General features: G+C 46.2%; 1 protein-coding gene across 7 annotated transcripts in view; it reads left to right on the top strand.

Moving 5' to 3' along the window:
• PLEKHM1 (pleckstrin homology and RUN domain containing M1) overlaps positions 1-16924 on the top strand; it is a 53877-nt gene that overhangs the window by 19426 nt on the left and 17527 nt on the right. For all 7 annotated transcript variants that reach the window (XM_035303166.3, XM_035303165.3, XM_035303164.3 and 4 more), the window contains one exon: positions 13453-13723. In XM_035303166.3, coding sequence (XP_035159057.3) covers positions 13453-13723 — 271 coding nt within the window. The remainder of the gene's footprint in view (positions 1-13452; positions 13724-16924) is intronic.

The raw sequence follows: 16924 nt of genomic DNA, 5'->3' as shown, positions 1-16924 counted from the left end.
CTGGGATTACAGGCATGAGCCAATGCCCTTGGCCTATTAAGTTAATATTTTTATAAAATACTGAGCCTTGAACATACTCACTTTGCAGCATGACCCAGGTTTTAGAGCTGTACTGTCCAATATGGCACCTACCAGCCACATGTGGCTGTTAAACACTTAAAATGTAGCAAGTCCACATGGAGATGTGCCATGTGAAATATGTGCTGGATTTCAGCAACTTAGCATGATAAAAGAATACTTAGCTCCCTTTTTTATGGATTGCATGTTAGAATGAAAATATTTGGGGGCTAGGCATAGAGGCTCACACCTGTAATCCCAGCGCTTTGGGAGGCCAAGGAAGGAGGATTGCTTGAGCCCAGGAGTTAGAAACCAGCCTCAGCACCAAAGTGAGATTCCGTCTCCACAAAAAATATAAAAATTAGCTGGACCTGGTGGTGTGTGCCTATAGTTCCAGCTACTGGGGAGGCTGAGGTGGCGGGATGGCTTGAGCCCAGAAGATTGAGGCTGCAATGAGCTATGGTGATTGCACCACTGTATTCCAGCCTGGGTGACAGAGTGAGACCTTGTCTTAAAAAAAAAAAAATTTTTTTTGGATATTTTGGGTTAAATAAAATATATTATTAAAATTAATTTCACCCATTTCTTCAGCCCCAGGAGATCCTGAGAACATCTGCCATACTTTTAAAAAATGTGGCTACTAGAACATTTAAAATTATATATGTGGCTCGTACTGTATTTCTTTTTTTAAATTTAAATTTTTTTTTATTTTTTAGAATTATAAGCTTTAGCTCATACTGTATTTCTATTAGACAGCGCTGTTCTAGACTAAGCCAGTCCAGCCATGTGCAGTGGCACAAGCCTACAGCCCCAGTCACTTAGGAGGTTGAGGCAGGAGGATCCCTGGAGCCCAGAAATTTGAGGCCAGAGACAACATAGTCCCTGAGGGAAACCAGCCCTGGACATCTCTTTGAGAGAACTCCATGAGTAGAGAGGCCTGAGAACTACTGGCCCAATGAAGCACAAGCCAAAGGCTGTGAATTTGAGCTCTTCTGTCTTTTCCATTTCTTCTTGTTTGGCCTTTGCAGTTTCCCAAAGTTATTGATGTTTACTGAGTATGGGTAGGAAAAGTATATGTGTGGTATCTGTGCCTGCTGCAGTTCAAGCCCCAGCGGCCTAGCCAGCAGGGTGAGAGAAAGCAGTTGCTCTAAAATGCCGGGGCCACAAGGTCCACAGGAAAGGGAAGAGACGGCACGGGTAGGGCTGGTGCTGCTGTGATGGAAGAGAGTAAATACCTTTACAGGCTTAGGTACCTCTGACTATTTCTGTTTCAAAGCGTCACAGTTGTTTTGTTTTGCTTTTTTTTTTCTTGAGATAAGGCCTTGCTCTGTCACCCAGGCTGGAGTGCAGTGGTGTAATCACGGCTCACTGCAGCCTCAACCTCCCATCCTCAAGCAGTCCTCCCACTTCAGTCTTTGGAGTAGCTAGAACTACAGGTAGAGCCAACATGCCCAGCTAATTTTTTTTTTTTAAATAGAAATGGGATTTCACCATGTTGCCCAGTCTAGAATGATCCTCCCACCTCAGCCTCCCAAAGTGCTAGGATTACAGACATGAGCCCCCATACCTGGCCTGGCTTCACAGTTAAACCACACCATGGAGAGCAAAAGAGGGTTGTGAAAAGCAGAGGCAGAGACTTGTATGCTTGTTCCCACAAGGACACAAAGCCGGGAGTGTATCCCTGCTGCAGTCTGGAGCTCAGGGTGGGGTCTAGTCTTGCTTTTTCAGCTCCATTCATGTTCTTCTCTTTGGGCAGTAGCTTATAGATCAGGGGTGTGCAGTCTTTTGGCTTCCCTGGGCCACACTGGAAGAACAAGAATTGTCTTGAGCCACACATAAAATACACTAACACTAATGTTAGCTGATTCGCTTTAAAAAAAATCACCAAAAAAATTTTCGTGATCATGGTATCTCCCCTGCCAGGTAAGTATACCAAAAAAATTTTCATGATGCTTTTTGGGTCTTTTTGGTTTTTGAGATGGTGTTTTACTCTGTCATCCAGGCTGGAGTGCAATGGCACGATCTTGGTTCACTGCAACCTCCACCTCCTGGGTTCAAGCAATTCTCCTGCCTCAGGCTCCCCAGTAGCTGAGATTATAGGCAGCTGCCACCACGACTGGCTAATTCTTGTATTTTTAGTAGAGACAGGGTTCTACCACATTGGCCAGGCTGGTCTCGAACTCCTGACCTTAAATGGTTCAGCTGCCTCGGCCTCCCAAAGTGCTTGGATTACAGCATGAGCCACCACATCAGGCCGAAAAGCTCATAATATTTTAAGAAAGTTTATGAATTTGTGTTGGGCCACATTGAAAGCTATCCTGGGCCGCATGTGCCTCTGGGCTGTGGGTTGGACAAGCTTTCTCTAAATCATATGACTCAGGATGGGGCCAGAGCCATGGAATAGACAGGCAGAGACACCCCCCACCCCTTTTTTTAACAGCTTTATTGAGACGGAATTCAAATACTATACAATTCACCTGTTAAACTATAATACCATGTGTTTTAGTATATTCATACAGTTGTGTAATCGTCACCACAGTCTAATTGTAGAACGCTTTTATCCCCTATGGAAGAAAGCTTCTACCCATTAGCAATCACTCCCACTCTCTCCCTTCAACCCCTGGTCACCACTAATTTACTTTCTATCTTTATAGATTTGTCCGTTCTAGCCATTTCATAGAAATGAGATTATGCAATGTGTGACCTTTGTGTCTGGCTTCTTTCATGTAGCATGTGTTTTTAAGGTTCATCCATGTTGTGGCTGTGTGTAAATACATCATTCCTTTTTATAGCTGAGTAGTCTCCCATTGTATATTTCACTGTATGGCTATGTCACTTTTTATGTATGGTTGCATCAACTGATGGACATTTGGGTTCTTTCCACTTTAGGCTATTATAAATAATGCTGCTACAAATATTCGTGTATTAGTTTTTATGTGGGCATGTGTTTTTGATTCTCCTGGATGCATAACTAGGCGTAGAATTTTCGGATCATATAACTGTATTTAACCTTTTGAGGAACTGCCAAACTGTTTTCCAAAGCAGCTGCCCCATTTTATATTCCCCACATCCTCACCAACAGTTTGTACTATCTAGTTTTTTTTTTTTTTTGGAAATGGAGTCTCGCTGTTGCCCAGGCTGGATGGAGTACAGTGGTGCAATCTTGGCTCACTGCAGCCTCAAATTCCGGGGCTCAGGTGCTCCTCCCGCCTTTGTCTCCTTAGTAGCTGGGGCAACAGGCTCATACCACCATGCTTGGCTAATTTTTTTGTATTTTTTACAGAAACGAGGTTTCACCATGTCGCCCAGGCTAGTTCTTTAAATAGTGTACATTCTGGATTCTAGACCCTTACCAATACATTCTTTACAAATATTTTCTCCATTCTGTGGGTTGTCTGTTCACTCTTTCAGTGATATTCTTGGCAGCATAAAAGCTTTTAATTTTGATGTAGTTCAATTTATCTAGTTTTTCTTTAGTTACTTGTCCTTTTGGTGTTAGTATCTAAGTACCCAAAACCTAATCCAAAGTCACAAAGTTTTACTTCCATGATTTCTTCTTAGAATGTTATCATTTTAGCTCTTAATGTGAGTCTGTGGTCCATCTTGAGTTAACTTTTGTGTATGAAGGATGTAGGTACCCAGTAGAACCAGCACCATTTGTTGAAAAGGCCATCCTTTCCCTGAGGAATTGCCCCCCTTTCTCCTTTAAAAAGTTTTTGAGTAATGATGTATCTAAAGTACCAGATCTTTAGTGTCCACCTTGGTGAGTATTTACATATGATGTGCACCCTGTGACCACCATCTAGATCAAGATACAGATCGTGTCTAGCCCACCAGGGGCTCCTCTGGACTTCTCCCACTCATTATGCCCCTTGAAAACCACCATTCTGACTTTTAGCACCTTGTGTTAGTTTTTTTCTGTTGTTGAAACTCATGCCTCTAAATGGAATCATGCAGTATGTATTTTTTTAGACAGAGGCTCACTCTGTCACCCAGGCTGGAGTACAATGGCACGATCTCGGCTCACTGCAACCTCTGCCTCACGGGTTCAAGCGATTCTCCTGCCTCAGCCCCCCAAGTAGCTAGGACTGCAGGCATGCGCCACCACGCCTGGCTAATTTTTGTATTTTTAGTAAAGACAGGGTTTCACCCATGTTGGCCAGGCTAGTCTCGATCTCTTGACCTTATGATCCACCTGCCTCAGCCTCCCAAAGTGCTGGCATGCGCCACTGGACCCGGCCTCAGTATGTCTTCTTTTGTGTCTGGTTTCTTTTGCTGCCCACTAGGTCTGTGAGCTTCAGCTGTACATATAATATGAAGCTATGCTTTGTTCTTTTCCATTGTTCTACAGTATTCCATTGTAAAAATATATCACAACCTATTATCCATTCTCCTGTTAATGAACATTTGGGTTGTTTGCAGATTTTGACTATTGTGAAGAAAGCTGTAGTGAACATTCTTGTGATGCTTTTGGAGAGCCTTGGTGCTTATTTCTGTGGGTATACACCTAGGACTGGAATTGCCAGGTCTTTGGGTGGCATATGTTTAGCTTTGTTTTTTTTTTGTTGTTGTTGTTGTTGTGTTTCGAGATGGAGTTTCGATCATTGCCCAGGCTGGAGCACAGTAGCACAATCTCAGCTCTCTGCAACCTCTGCCTCCTGGGTCCAAGCAATTATCTTGCCTCAGCCTCCTGAGTAGCTGGGACTACAGATGTGATGCCACCATGCCTGGCTAATTTTTTTGGATTTTTAGTAGAGACAGGGTTTCACTGTGTTAGCCAGGATGGTCTTGATCTCCTGACTTCGTGATCCACCCACCTCCGCCTCCCAAAGTGCTGGGATTACAGGCGTGAGCCACTGTGCCCTGCATGTTTAGCTTTAATAGATACCACCACCAAACAGTTTTCTAAAGTGTTGTGCTAATTTATACTCATATTGGCAACAAATGAGCATTCTAGTTGCTCTTTATCCTGGCCAACGGTGTCACCAATCTTTTTAATTTACCCACTCTGGTAGAGTGTAGTGGTTTTAATTTTCATTTCTTTGATGACTAAAAGTGATACTTTTTCATTTGCTTATCAGCCATTCAATCCTCTTTTATAGAATGTCTGTCCAAGCTGTCATCCCAGTCTTAAATTTAGTTGTATGTGTCTGTATTGATTTGTAGGAGCTCTTTATATATTTTAGATATAAATCTTTTATTGGGCAAAAATAGTATATATTTCAAGTATCTTTTTCTAGTCTATAGCACTAGACTTTTAAATCTCTTAATGGTATTTTTATTGACCAGAGATTCTTTTAATGATGTGGAGTTTATCAGTCTTTTTGTTTATGGTTTGCCCCATTCAAGAGATATTTATCTCCACCAAGGATCTGAAGGTATTTGCCTATATTATCTTCTAGAAGCTTTAGTGATTTATCTTTCACAATTAGGCTTATGATCTTTCTGGGATTGATTGATATTTATTTATTTATTTTTTTAGAGATGGGGTTTCACCATGTTGGTCAGGAGGCTGGTCTTGAACTCCTAACCTCGTGATCCGCCCACCTTGGCCTCCCAAAGTGCTGAGATTACAGGTGTGGGCCACCATGCCCAGCCTCTGGGATTGATTTGTGTGTGTGGTGTGAGTTAGAAGTCAAAGCTTGGCTGGGTGCAATGGATCACACCTGTAATCCCAGCACTTTGGGAGGCTGAGGCAGGCGGATCATGAGGTCAGGAAATTGAGACCATCCTGGCTAACATGGTGAAACCCTATTTCTACAAAAATACAAAAAAATTAGCTAGGTGTGGTGGCACGCACCTATAGTTTCAGCTACTCAGGAGGCTGAGGCAGGAGAATACCCGGGAGGCAGAGGTTGCTGTGAGCCGAGATCGCGCTACTGCACTTCAGTCTGGGTTACAATCTCTGTCTCAAAAAAAAAAAAAGTCAAAGCTCATATTTTTCTATATGGATATCTGTTGGCCTCACTCTGTTTCTTGAATATGACCATGTAAATCACAGAACAGTCAGTGTGGGTCAGACTCTTCGTATTTGCTATTCTGAATATGCTTCAGTACATTCTGAAGATTTACTTCTGAAAATGAATGCTCTAGGACCCTGAAGGTTGTGACTGTGCACTTACCAACCCATGCTGTTGGTTGAAGAGGAAAGCTCTGCAGCGCCTGCCTTGAGCTGGAGGCAGAGTGACAGCCTGCCTCGATGCTGGCTATGTGCCCCACAGGGCTTCACAGAGCAGCACTGACCAGGTTGAGTTCACTCCTGCCCAGGGTCTAGCTTCTGCTTTACAGGCTCAGGCATCCTATCTTGCCAGGGCCTCAAAGCTGATGGGACAGGGTAACTTCTCTGCTCACTAAGCCCTGTTCCACTGGCCTCCTTGCAGCCTGAGGTTGGAAGGAGTCCAGGTGAGCTCCTTCCAACCTCAGGCTTCTTTATTTAAATTTTTTTTTTTGAGGCAGAGGCTCACTCTGTCACCCAGGCTGAAGTACAGTGGTGCGATCTCAGCTCACTGAAACTTCCGCCTCCCAGGTTCAAGTGCTTCTCATGCTTCAGCCTCCCAAGTAGCTGGGATTACAGGTGCCCACCACCACACTCAGCTAATTTTTGTATTTTTAATAGAGATGGGGTTTCGCCATGTCGGTCAGGCTGGTCTCAAACTCCTGGCCTCAAGTGATCTACCTGCCCCAGCCTCCCAAAGTGCTGGGATTACAGGCATGAGCCACCATGCCTGGCCCAGCCTCAGGCTTTTATGTTTGCTGTTCCTTCTTTCCCAACTTGCTTCATTGTTGTCTCAGCCTTCCCTGACCGGACCTCCGTAGCTCAAAAGCCATCCCCAGGGACGCTCTGTCCCATTCATCTGCTTGACTTTGCTTATAACACTCATAATTACAGTATAATATCTTTTTGTCTCCTTGTTTATTTTCTGTCTTCCTTACTAGAATATTAGCTCTATGATACAGAGCACCAGTCCTACTCACTTTTGTATTGTCAGCACCAAGCAGTGCACTTGGGAGAGAGTGGGCATCAGTGAATAGTCCTCAAACTCCCAAGAGATTCTTGAGATGCCAACTTCTAAGTTTATTTTGTTCCCCCATCCCAGTATAAGGCTGTTTGGAATGGTTCTTTTTCTTGGTATGTCCAGCAAGTGTCTGGCCCAGAATCATACAAGATGAGGGAATAAATCATGACCATCCCAATGTCTTTATATCAATGTCTTTTATATAAAATAACAGGTGAATCAAGGGACCTGGAAGGAAGGAGACAAATGTGAATTTTAAGATCATGGACGTTCAGGCTGGGCTTGATGGCTCATGCCTGTACTCCCAGCACTTTGGGAGGCCAAAGTGGGCCATCGAAGTGTATCATCAAGCGGACAGAGTGGTCAGGTTGGTGTGATCATAGCAGGCTCTGCCTCTGTGCCAGCTACAGGGGACTCTGATTGCTGGAAGGTTGCTTAGGGAATGTGACATGTAAACACTTGTTGCTGAGTTTGATGTAAGAAACTCGGGTCCTGCTGCTGTCCTGTGTCCATCTCACAGTGGATTTGTGGATGCATTCACTGCTCACTCAGTAGGTAGTCACCAGGTACCACAGTATAGCCTGCCAGCTTACGTGGGCCTGCTGGGCTCCTGTGGATGGTGCCAGGCTGTGCCGTGTATGTCTACCCCTGTGGTCCTCATCTTTCTATGCTTCTGTCAATTAGCCATGTGCTTTTTATTTGACGTTATTTTGGGGGAGATGTTGTGGTCACTGTCAGGTTTTATGGTACAGAGACCCATTCAGTCTTTCTCTTTAAAAAATTGATTTTTAATTCATTGAACACAAAGCACCTACTATAAGCCAAGCACCATGTTAGGTGCTAGGGGTAGAGTGATACAACAGGACAGACAATATCTGGCCCTTTGGGGACAGATATTAGATTAGACAAATGATTATCTGCATCATAATTACATTGTGCTAAGCCCTGGGAAGGAAAGGTGCAGGGAGTAGGGGGCTCTCAAGGGTGACGCATGTCTGGGATCTGGGGGCTGTGAGTTCGTTTCAGTTTAACTCCCAGAGCTCAATGTGCGTTCTAGGACTTGGTCTTAATCACTGTCCCCATGGACCACCTGCCCATGGTACTTGGTTCCTCTCCCACAGTTATGAGTACAGGCAGTTCCTTTGCCTGGCATAATGAGGACAAGCAGGACAAAGTCTCATCCTTCTGAAAGTGGCCTGGAGACCATGTGTCTCACTCCTCAGCCACACTCCTCTCTGGGATTCAGCTGTTATATATGGTGTCAGGAAGCCTTTAGTAATGCAAGGTGGCTTGGGTACCTGGTGACAGTTGTGGCTGTGCTATAGATCCTTAGTCGGTGATGATTTCCCTCCACTGTTAAAGGGCAGGGTACTGGCCAGACATGGACCCTGAGTGAGCAAGTTGTAGGAAGGTGGTGGGGAGAAAAGGAGAGAAGGAAGCCAGGTGCCGTGGCTTATGCCTGTAATCCAAACACTTTGGGAGGCTGAGGCAGGCTGATCACCTGAGGTCAGGAGTTCGAGACTAGCCTGGCCAACATGGTGAAACCCTGTCTCTACTAAAAATATAAAAATTAGCCAGGTGGTGGTGGGTGCCTGTAATCCTAGCTACTGAGGAGGCTGTGGCAGGAGAATTGGTTGAACCTGGGAGGTAAAGGTTGCAGTGAGCCAAGATCATACCACTGCAATCCAGCCTGGGTGACAGAACAAGACTCTATCTAAAAAAAAAAAAAAAAAAGAAGAAGAAGAAGAAAGAAGAGAAGAGAGAAACAATGCTGTTCATGCGTATACTCTCTCTCATACCCTCTCCCCCCTCCCCACCCACCTGGGGCACACAGCCTCAGAACTCTGTCCAGAGCCATATGCAGAAGCTCTGAGGAACCTGCATTCTCACTGTTTTTCCCTGTTGCTTAAAAAGCAAAAGGCTACAATCAGAAGGGCAAAAAAAAAGAAAGAAAGCAAAACGTGTTTCCTAGTTTCATTTCCTGGCAGCTGTGGTCAATGGACTGTGTCTGAACATGTCCTAGTAGTCTCTTTACTCTAAGGAGACAGAAGCCCTCCCCAGTGAATGTCCATAAACGTTTTTTTGTTTGTTTTTGAGACAGACTCTTGCTCTGTTGCCCAGGCTGGAGTGCAATAGCTCCATCAATCTCAGCTCACTGCAACCCCTGTCTCCCAGTCTCAAACAATTCTCCTGCCTCCGCCTCCCAAGTAGCTGAGATTACAGGCATGCACTACCACACCCAGCTAATTTTTATATTTTTAGTAGAGATGGGGTTTCACCATGTTGGCCAGGCTGGTCTCAAACTCCTGGCCTCAAACAGTTTTCCTGCCTTGTCCTACCAAAGTGCTGGGATTACAGGCCTGAGCCATCATGCCCAGCCTGAACATTCATAATCTTAAAATTCACATTTGTCTTTTTCGTTCCAGGCCCCTTGGCACACCTTTGTTATTTTATGTTAAAGATGTTGGGGTGGTTTTGATTTATACCCTCAACTGGTTGGACTTTGGGCCAAGCACTTGCTGGAGATACCAAGAAAAAGAACCATTCTAAACAGGCTTAGAGATACTAGAAGAGGGGTGAGCACAGAATATTGTGGGATCCCAGTCAGGGCCTAACCCAGCTAGGGATGGGAAGGGTGGAGGCTGGGCATGGGTGAAAGAAGCTTCCAGGCAGAGGTGATGGATGTCCCCAGAGCTGAGTCTTCAGGGATAGTACTCTCTCCTGTCAGGGCCATTCGCAGGGGCTGGAGATCACATGACTTCCCAGGTATATGTGAGGCTGCCAGGATAGCCACGTGGTTGCTGGGGAGCTGTTTCTCCTGCCCATTTTCCTCGAGGAGGTCCCCCAGGTCTTGATGACCTACACAGGCTTTGCTCAGATTCTAGTCCCCAGTGCCTTGACTGACACATCATCTGCCACTGGGAGGGGGAAGCACTTGCCAGTTCTGAAGTCCCCATGGAGGAGGCCCTGGGGACCTAGTTCTGTGAGCTGCCCCCCAAGCGCCTGAGTCAGAACTTGCCACTCTTGGCTTGAGGAGTTGTGTAGCATCCGAATGGATCCAACTGTCCAAACCAGCCATTCCCTGATTACAAAGCAGGTATGCAGTAAATTTTCTTGGTATCTCCAGCAAGTGCTTGGCCCAAAGTCCAAGCAGTTGAGGGTATAAATCAGGTTAGTGGCACTTAACAAAACAGCAGGGCTGGTCACACCACTGGGTGACTCAGTTCCTCTGTGTACACAGCTACTTAGTGTGGCCCAGCCAACTCCCTTGCTTCTGCTCTTCCATGTTCAGGCACAGAAAGCCAGGGAAGACTTGAAATACTGGAGAAAAGGAATTAGAATCCACTCCCACAAGCCCATTCACCCCAGCCACTCCCCGCAACCCTGTCTCCCAGCAGCTTCAGATTCAAAAGAGAACAACAAAGGGATGGGGCAGGGCCTGGCTGCCTGGGGTTGCAGGGGCCTGCGCAGAAGTGAGCCACAGAGGCAGCCAGTAAGGACCCTGAGACCCGCTCACCAGGCCTCCCTCATCTCAGACCTGAAAGCAGGGCTTAGAAACCCTACATACTGGGACAGCTAGATACCCACATGCAAAATAATAACACCCCTTCCTCACACCTTACACAAAAACTAACTCAAAATGGATCAGAAACCTAAATATAAGAACTAAACCTCACAGCTCTTGGCGGAAAACACAGAAGTAAATCTTTGTGATACTAGCGTAGGCAATGGCTTTTTAAGATACAACACCAGAATCACAACACCAAAAATAGACTTCAACAAAAACTGGACATCATCAAAATTAACAACTTATGTACTCCAGAGGACACCATCAGAAAAGTGAAAGCACATCACAGAATGGGAGAAAATATTTGCAAATCATAAATCTGGTAAGGGTCTCGTATTCAGAATACATAAAGCACCTTACAACTTAGATTAGTTCCTAGGGCCAGCATAACAAAGTACCATATATGGGATGATACATTGTTTAAATTTTAACAATACACATTGCTGACCGGGTAGCTCATACCTGTGATCTTAGCACTGCGGGAGGATCACTTGAGTCCAGGGGTTCAAGACTAGCCTGGCAATATGGTGAAACCCATCTCTACCAAAAATATAAAATACTGGCTAGGCATGCCGGTGCATGCCTGTAGTCTCAGCTACTCAGTGGGGCTGAAGTGGGAGGATTGCTTGAGCCTGGGCAGTCAAGGCTGCAATGAGCTCTGATTGCACCACTATACTCCAGCCTGGGCAAAGGGCAAGACCCTGCCTCAAAACAAAATAAAACAGGTCAGGTGCCATGGCTCACACCTGTAATCCCAACACTTTGGAGGCCAAGGCAGGTGGATCACCTGAGGTCAGGAGTTCAAGACCAGCCTGGGCAACATGGTGAAACCGTGTCTCAACTAAAAATACAAAAATTAGCCGGGCTTGGTGGTGCGCTCCTGTAATCCCAGCTACTCAGGAGGCCAAGGCAGGAGAATTGCTTGAACCTGGGAGGTGGAGGTTGCAGTGAGCCGAGACTGCACCATTGCACTCCATCCTGGGTGACTGAGCAAGATTCTGTCTCAAAACCTAAACAAAACAAAACTAATATTTATTCTCTGATAGTTCTGGCGGCTCCTTCTGGAGAGTCTAAGGAAGAATCTGTTCTCACCTTTCTCCTGGGTTTTGGTGTTGCAGGCGCTTGTTTGCATTCCTTGGCTTGTAGGCATGTCACTCTGGTCTTCTCTCTCCACTGTCACACGTGGTCTTCCTCCCTGTCTCTGTCTTCACTTGGTGTTCTCCTCTCTTTGTGTGTCTTTTCTCTTCCTCTTACAAAGACACCAGTCATACTTAATGAAGAGCCCGTTCCACTCCAGCGTGACCTCATCTTAACTAATGACTTCTGCAAAGACTGTTTCCAAACAGGTCACATTCTGAGATACTGGGGGTAGGATTTCAACATGTCCTTATGGGGGGGGGGCACAATTCAACCCACAACACAACTCAGCGACAAAAAGACAGCCCCATTTTAAGACAGACAATAGATTTGAGTAGATTTGAATGGATTTGAATAGATTTCTAAAGGAGAGAAATTGGAACCCTCATACATTGCTGGTGGGAATATAAAATGGTGCAGCCTCTTTGGAAAACAGCTTGGCAATTCCTCAAGAAGGGAAACATAGAGTTACACATGACCCAGCAAGTCTACTCCTAAGTATATACCCAAGACAGTGAAACATATGGCCACACAAAAACTTCTGTATAAGTGATTGTAGCAGCACTATTAATAACAGACAAAAAGGAGAAAAAACCCAACGTCCATCAGCTGATGAGTGAATAAGCCAAATGTGGTGGATCGAGACAATGGAATATTATTTGGCAATAAAAAGGAATGAACACTTATACATGCTTATATAACATGGATGCACCTTCTTTCTCTTCCACTAAGAGAAAGAAGCCAGGCACAAAAGGTCACGTGTCATATGGTTCCATCCCTGTGAGACGTCCAGAACAGGCAGATCTACAGGGACCGACAGTAGATGAGTGGTTGCCTAGAGCTGGGAGCGGCCGGGGGAGATGACAACAGCTAATGGGTATGGGGTTTCCTTTTGGGGTGAGGAAAATTTGCTCAACTTAGATGGTAGCAATGATTGCACAACTCTGTGACTAAGCCAAAACGCTTGAATTGGACACTTTATTTATTTATTTTTAGAGATGCGGTCTCATTCTGTTGCCCCGGCTGTAAGCACTGGAGGGCAGTGGCACAATCACAGCTCACTGCAGCCTGGACCTCCCGGGCTCAAGCAATTCTCCCACCTCAGCTTCCTCAGTAGCTGAGACTACAGGTGTACCATCACGCCCCGCTAGCTATTTTCTGTAGAGATGGGTATTCACTATGTTGCCCAGGCTGGTATCAAACTCCTGGGCTCAGTTGATCCTCCCACCTTGGCCTCCCAAAAGCTGGGGTTACAGGTGTGAGCCAGCATGCCTGGCCAAATTATATACTTTAAGTGGGTTAATTTTAGGATATATGAGCCATATCTAAATAAAGACTAAAAAAAATTTTTTTAGGCTGGTCACAGTGGCTCACACCTGTAATCTCAGCACTTTGGGAGGCCAAGGCAGGTGGCTCACCTGAGATCAGGAGTTTGAGACCAGCCTGGCCAACATGGTGAAACCCCTTCTCTACTAAAAATACAAAAATTAGCTGGGCATGGTGGCAGGTGCCTATAATCCCAGCTACTCGGGAGGCTGAGGCAGGAGCATTGCTTGAACCCTAAAGGCAGAAGTTGCAGTGAGCCATGATTGCACTCCAGCCTGGGCAACAGAGCGAGACTCTGTCTCAAAAAAACAAAACAAATTTTTAAACAAACAACTTCTTTTCCAACAGAAAAACAAGAGCTGGATCTCGGAAGATGACTTCTACCGGCCTTCCCAGGAGCAGCCCCTGGAGAGTGCTTCAGACCACCCCATAGCTTCTTCCAGGGGGACTCGAGAGTCAAGGCCTGGTCTCCACAGGCATTTTTCTCAAGGACCAAGAAAAAGCTGTTCCCTGGGGGCATTAGACCAAGTGTGTGTGCCTTCCCCAGGAGGCAGGCAAACCAAGGCAGCCCCAGCACAGGGCCATAAGAGCTTCCGGGTGGTTCACCGCAGGCAGATAGGTAGGTGACCAGGAGGGTCCTGGGTGGGGCCCATCGGCAGGGACCAGGCCTTTCAGAAGGCAGCTGTGAAGTCCTGTTTTCCATTGCCAAAGGAGCAGTGTGTTCCACAGTATTATAAAACTTCATTGTAGAATGTTGTCATAATCGTGCTCAGTCATTCAGGGAAGCATTTCAGGAAAAGTACTATATTGTCTCAAAACTGCCTGCATGGATAAAAATATTGTTTCATCTGTCAAATAGGAAAATATTTTCCCTGAAAGCTACTCTGTGCAATTTATGATTATAGAGAACTCTTGATTCCACCTGTAGCTCAGAGTAAATCTGGCCCCATGAAGCCCCAGGTGTTTTAAATGGGCCTTCCAAAGGTCTTTACTCTCAGTAGTTGGTTTATGTAACAGCTCTGGGGGGTTTGATCAGATCTGCTATTTGTTTTGTTTGTTTGTTTCTTTGTTTTGAGATGGAATCTCCCTTTGTTGGCCAGGCTGGAGTGCAGTAGCACAGTCTTGGCCCACTGCAACCTCACCCTCCTGGGTTCAAGGGATTTTCCTGTCTCAGCCTCCTGAGCAGCTGGGATTAGAGGTGCCCACCACAATGCCTGGCTAATTTTTGTATTTTTGGTAGACACAGGGTTTTGCTGTGTTGGCCAGGCTATCTGCTATTTGCTTAATGTCCTCCAGTGCTTCCTTTTTTTTTTTTTTTTTTTTTTTGAGACAGAGTCTTGCTCCTTCACCCAGGTTGGAGTACAGTGGTATGATCTCAACTCACCGCAGCCTCCACGTCCCAGCTCAAGTGCCTCAGCCTCCCCAGGAGCTGGGATTATAGAAGTACACTGCCACACCCAGCTGATTTTTGTATTTCCAGTAGAGATAGGGTTTTGTCATGTTGGCCAGGCTGGTCTTGAACTCTTGGCCTCATGTGATCCACCCACCTTGGCCTTCCAAAGTGCTGGGATTACAGGTGTGAGCCGCTGCACCCAGCCTCTCCACTGCTTTTACAGCAAGGCCAGCTTGATCTCCACACACTGTGAAATTTCAGTAAGCCTTAAATAGCCATAACCAAATTGTTCTGTAACCCTCATGATGGGTTTCCTCTTCAATACAAACAAACAAAAAACGTACGCTCCAGAATCTGTCTCTCTCTCTCACTTTCTGTTTGCAGTGACTGGGCAGAGAATCCTGCCCAGCTTAGGGGGTCCTGGCATGGGTAGTCCTGGTGTGGGTCACGTGGGTAGAACACAATCTCTGGCTGGCTTCTGTTTTGTCTGTCAGCCTATGTGATGGCTGTATTCTCTAACCTGCCAACGAAGCTGTACTTCAGGTCTAGGCCATCAAGTTTCCTGAAGGATGGGAAACCCCTGTACAATAGTGTGAAATCTCAAAGCCTGTTCCAAACTGGCGGAGTGAGAATTGTATGTCCTTTGGACACCTTGGTTGTTGTCACACCCCAGGGAGCAGGGAGCTTTGGGCAGCCTGGGATACATAGGCACTCACCCACTCATTCATTCAGCAAATATTATTGAGCCTCTGTGCTATGCCAGGCACTGTTCTAGGTGCTGGGGACATAGCAGGAAGCAAAGCAATGTCCCTCTCTTCATGGGATTTAGATTCTATTAGGGGAGATGGGAAATAAAATTAACCAGTAAGCATAGTGTGTGTTCAGGTGGTAATAAGTGCTATGGAGGACAGTAAATCTCTCCCTCTCTGCGGAGGTAGAGTGGACCATTGCATATAAGATAGCCAGAGAAGCCCTCACCAATAAGGGGAGGTTTGAGGAGACTCGAGGGGAGGGAGGGAAGGAGGCATGAGTATGAACGTGTTTCAGGCAAGGAGAACAAATGCAAAGACCCTGCACCAGGGCTGCACTTGACTTGTCCAGGGACAGTGGAGACCAGAGTGGCAGAAGAGAGGAGATGGGAGCGGGGTGGCGAGCGATGAGGTCAACCTGATGAGGTCTGTGGGCCACCTGAAGCACTTTGGCTTCTGCCAAGGGAGATGGCAGCCACTGTGGAGTTTTGGGGCAGAGAGACATGCTCTAACTTCCCTTTAAACAGGTCATCGTGGCTCCTATGTTGAGGGACTATGGGAGAGGAGAGGAGGTTGACATCACGAGCCAGGCCAGAGATGACAGTGAGTGGGGTGTGGTTGGGAAAGGCGGGGATTCCAGATGTGTGTGGAAGGCAGAGCCAACAGGATTTGCTGATGTAGGCTGTGAAAGAAAGAAAACCTAGGGTAACACCAAGGTTTTTGGTGTTACCAAAACTCCAGGCACCAGGCTGGAGTGCAGTGGCACAATCTTAGTTCACTGCTCCCAAGTTCAAGCAATTCTGCCTCAGCCTCCCAAGTAGCTGGGACTACAGCTGCACACCACCACACCCAGCTAATTTTTGTATTTTTAGTAGAGACGGGGTTTCATCATGTTGGCCAGGATGATCTCGATCTCTTGACCTCGTGATCTACCCACCTCGGCCTCCCAAAGTGCTGGGATTACATGCTTGAGCCACCATGCCCGGCTGACACCAAGGTTTTTAGCCCAAGTAATTGGAAGGATGAATTTTGCCATTTGATGAGATAAGGACCGTTCAGGAAGAAGCAGGTTGGCAGCAGGAATTCATTCTGGGCCTGTCAGCTGAGATCCTAATGGACACGCATGGCGCAGATAGATAAATGAATCTGGATTTCAAGAGCAAGGGCCAGGCTGGAGATAAAAATTGGGAGCTAAAGCCTGAGAGCAGGTAGATTATTGAGAAAGTGGCATCCACAGAGAAGAGACCAGGACCTGGGACTGAGCTCTGGGCACTCCAATCTGAGAGGCCATGGGGAGGAGTGAGCCACAGAAACAGAAGGGTAGGAGTGAGGGCTGAGGAGTGGCCCTGGGGGTTGGCAACAAGGAGGACATCAGCCGTCTCAAAAGCAGCATCAGTAGAATGAGGGGACAGAAGCCTACTTGGAGCAGGTTCCAGAAGGAATGGGAGCAGGGAAACTAGAGACCAAAAGTGTTTTTGTTTTTTGGACGGAGTCTCACTCCTCAGTTGCCCAGACTGGAGTGCAATGGAGCGATCTGAGCTCACTGCAACCTCTGTCTCACGGGTTCAAATGATTCTCCTGCCTCAGCCTCTGGAGTAACTGGGATTACAGGTGCTCACCACTATACCTGGCTAATTTTTGTATTTATAGTAGAGACAGGGTTTCACCATGTTGGCCA

The sequence above is a fragment of the Callithrix jacchus genome, chromosome 5 (genome assembly GCF_049354715.1).
Source record: "Callithrix jacchus isolate 240 chromosome 5, calJac240_pri, whole genome shotgun sequence".
In the NCBI taxonomy this organism is placed as follows: domain Eukaryota; kingdom Metazoa; phylum Chordata; class Mammalia; order Primates; family Cebidae; genus Callithrix; species Callithrix jacchus.
This window is presented reverse-complemented; position numbering and strand designations above follow the sequence as displayed.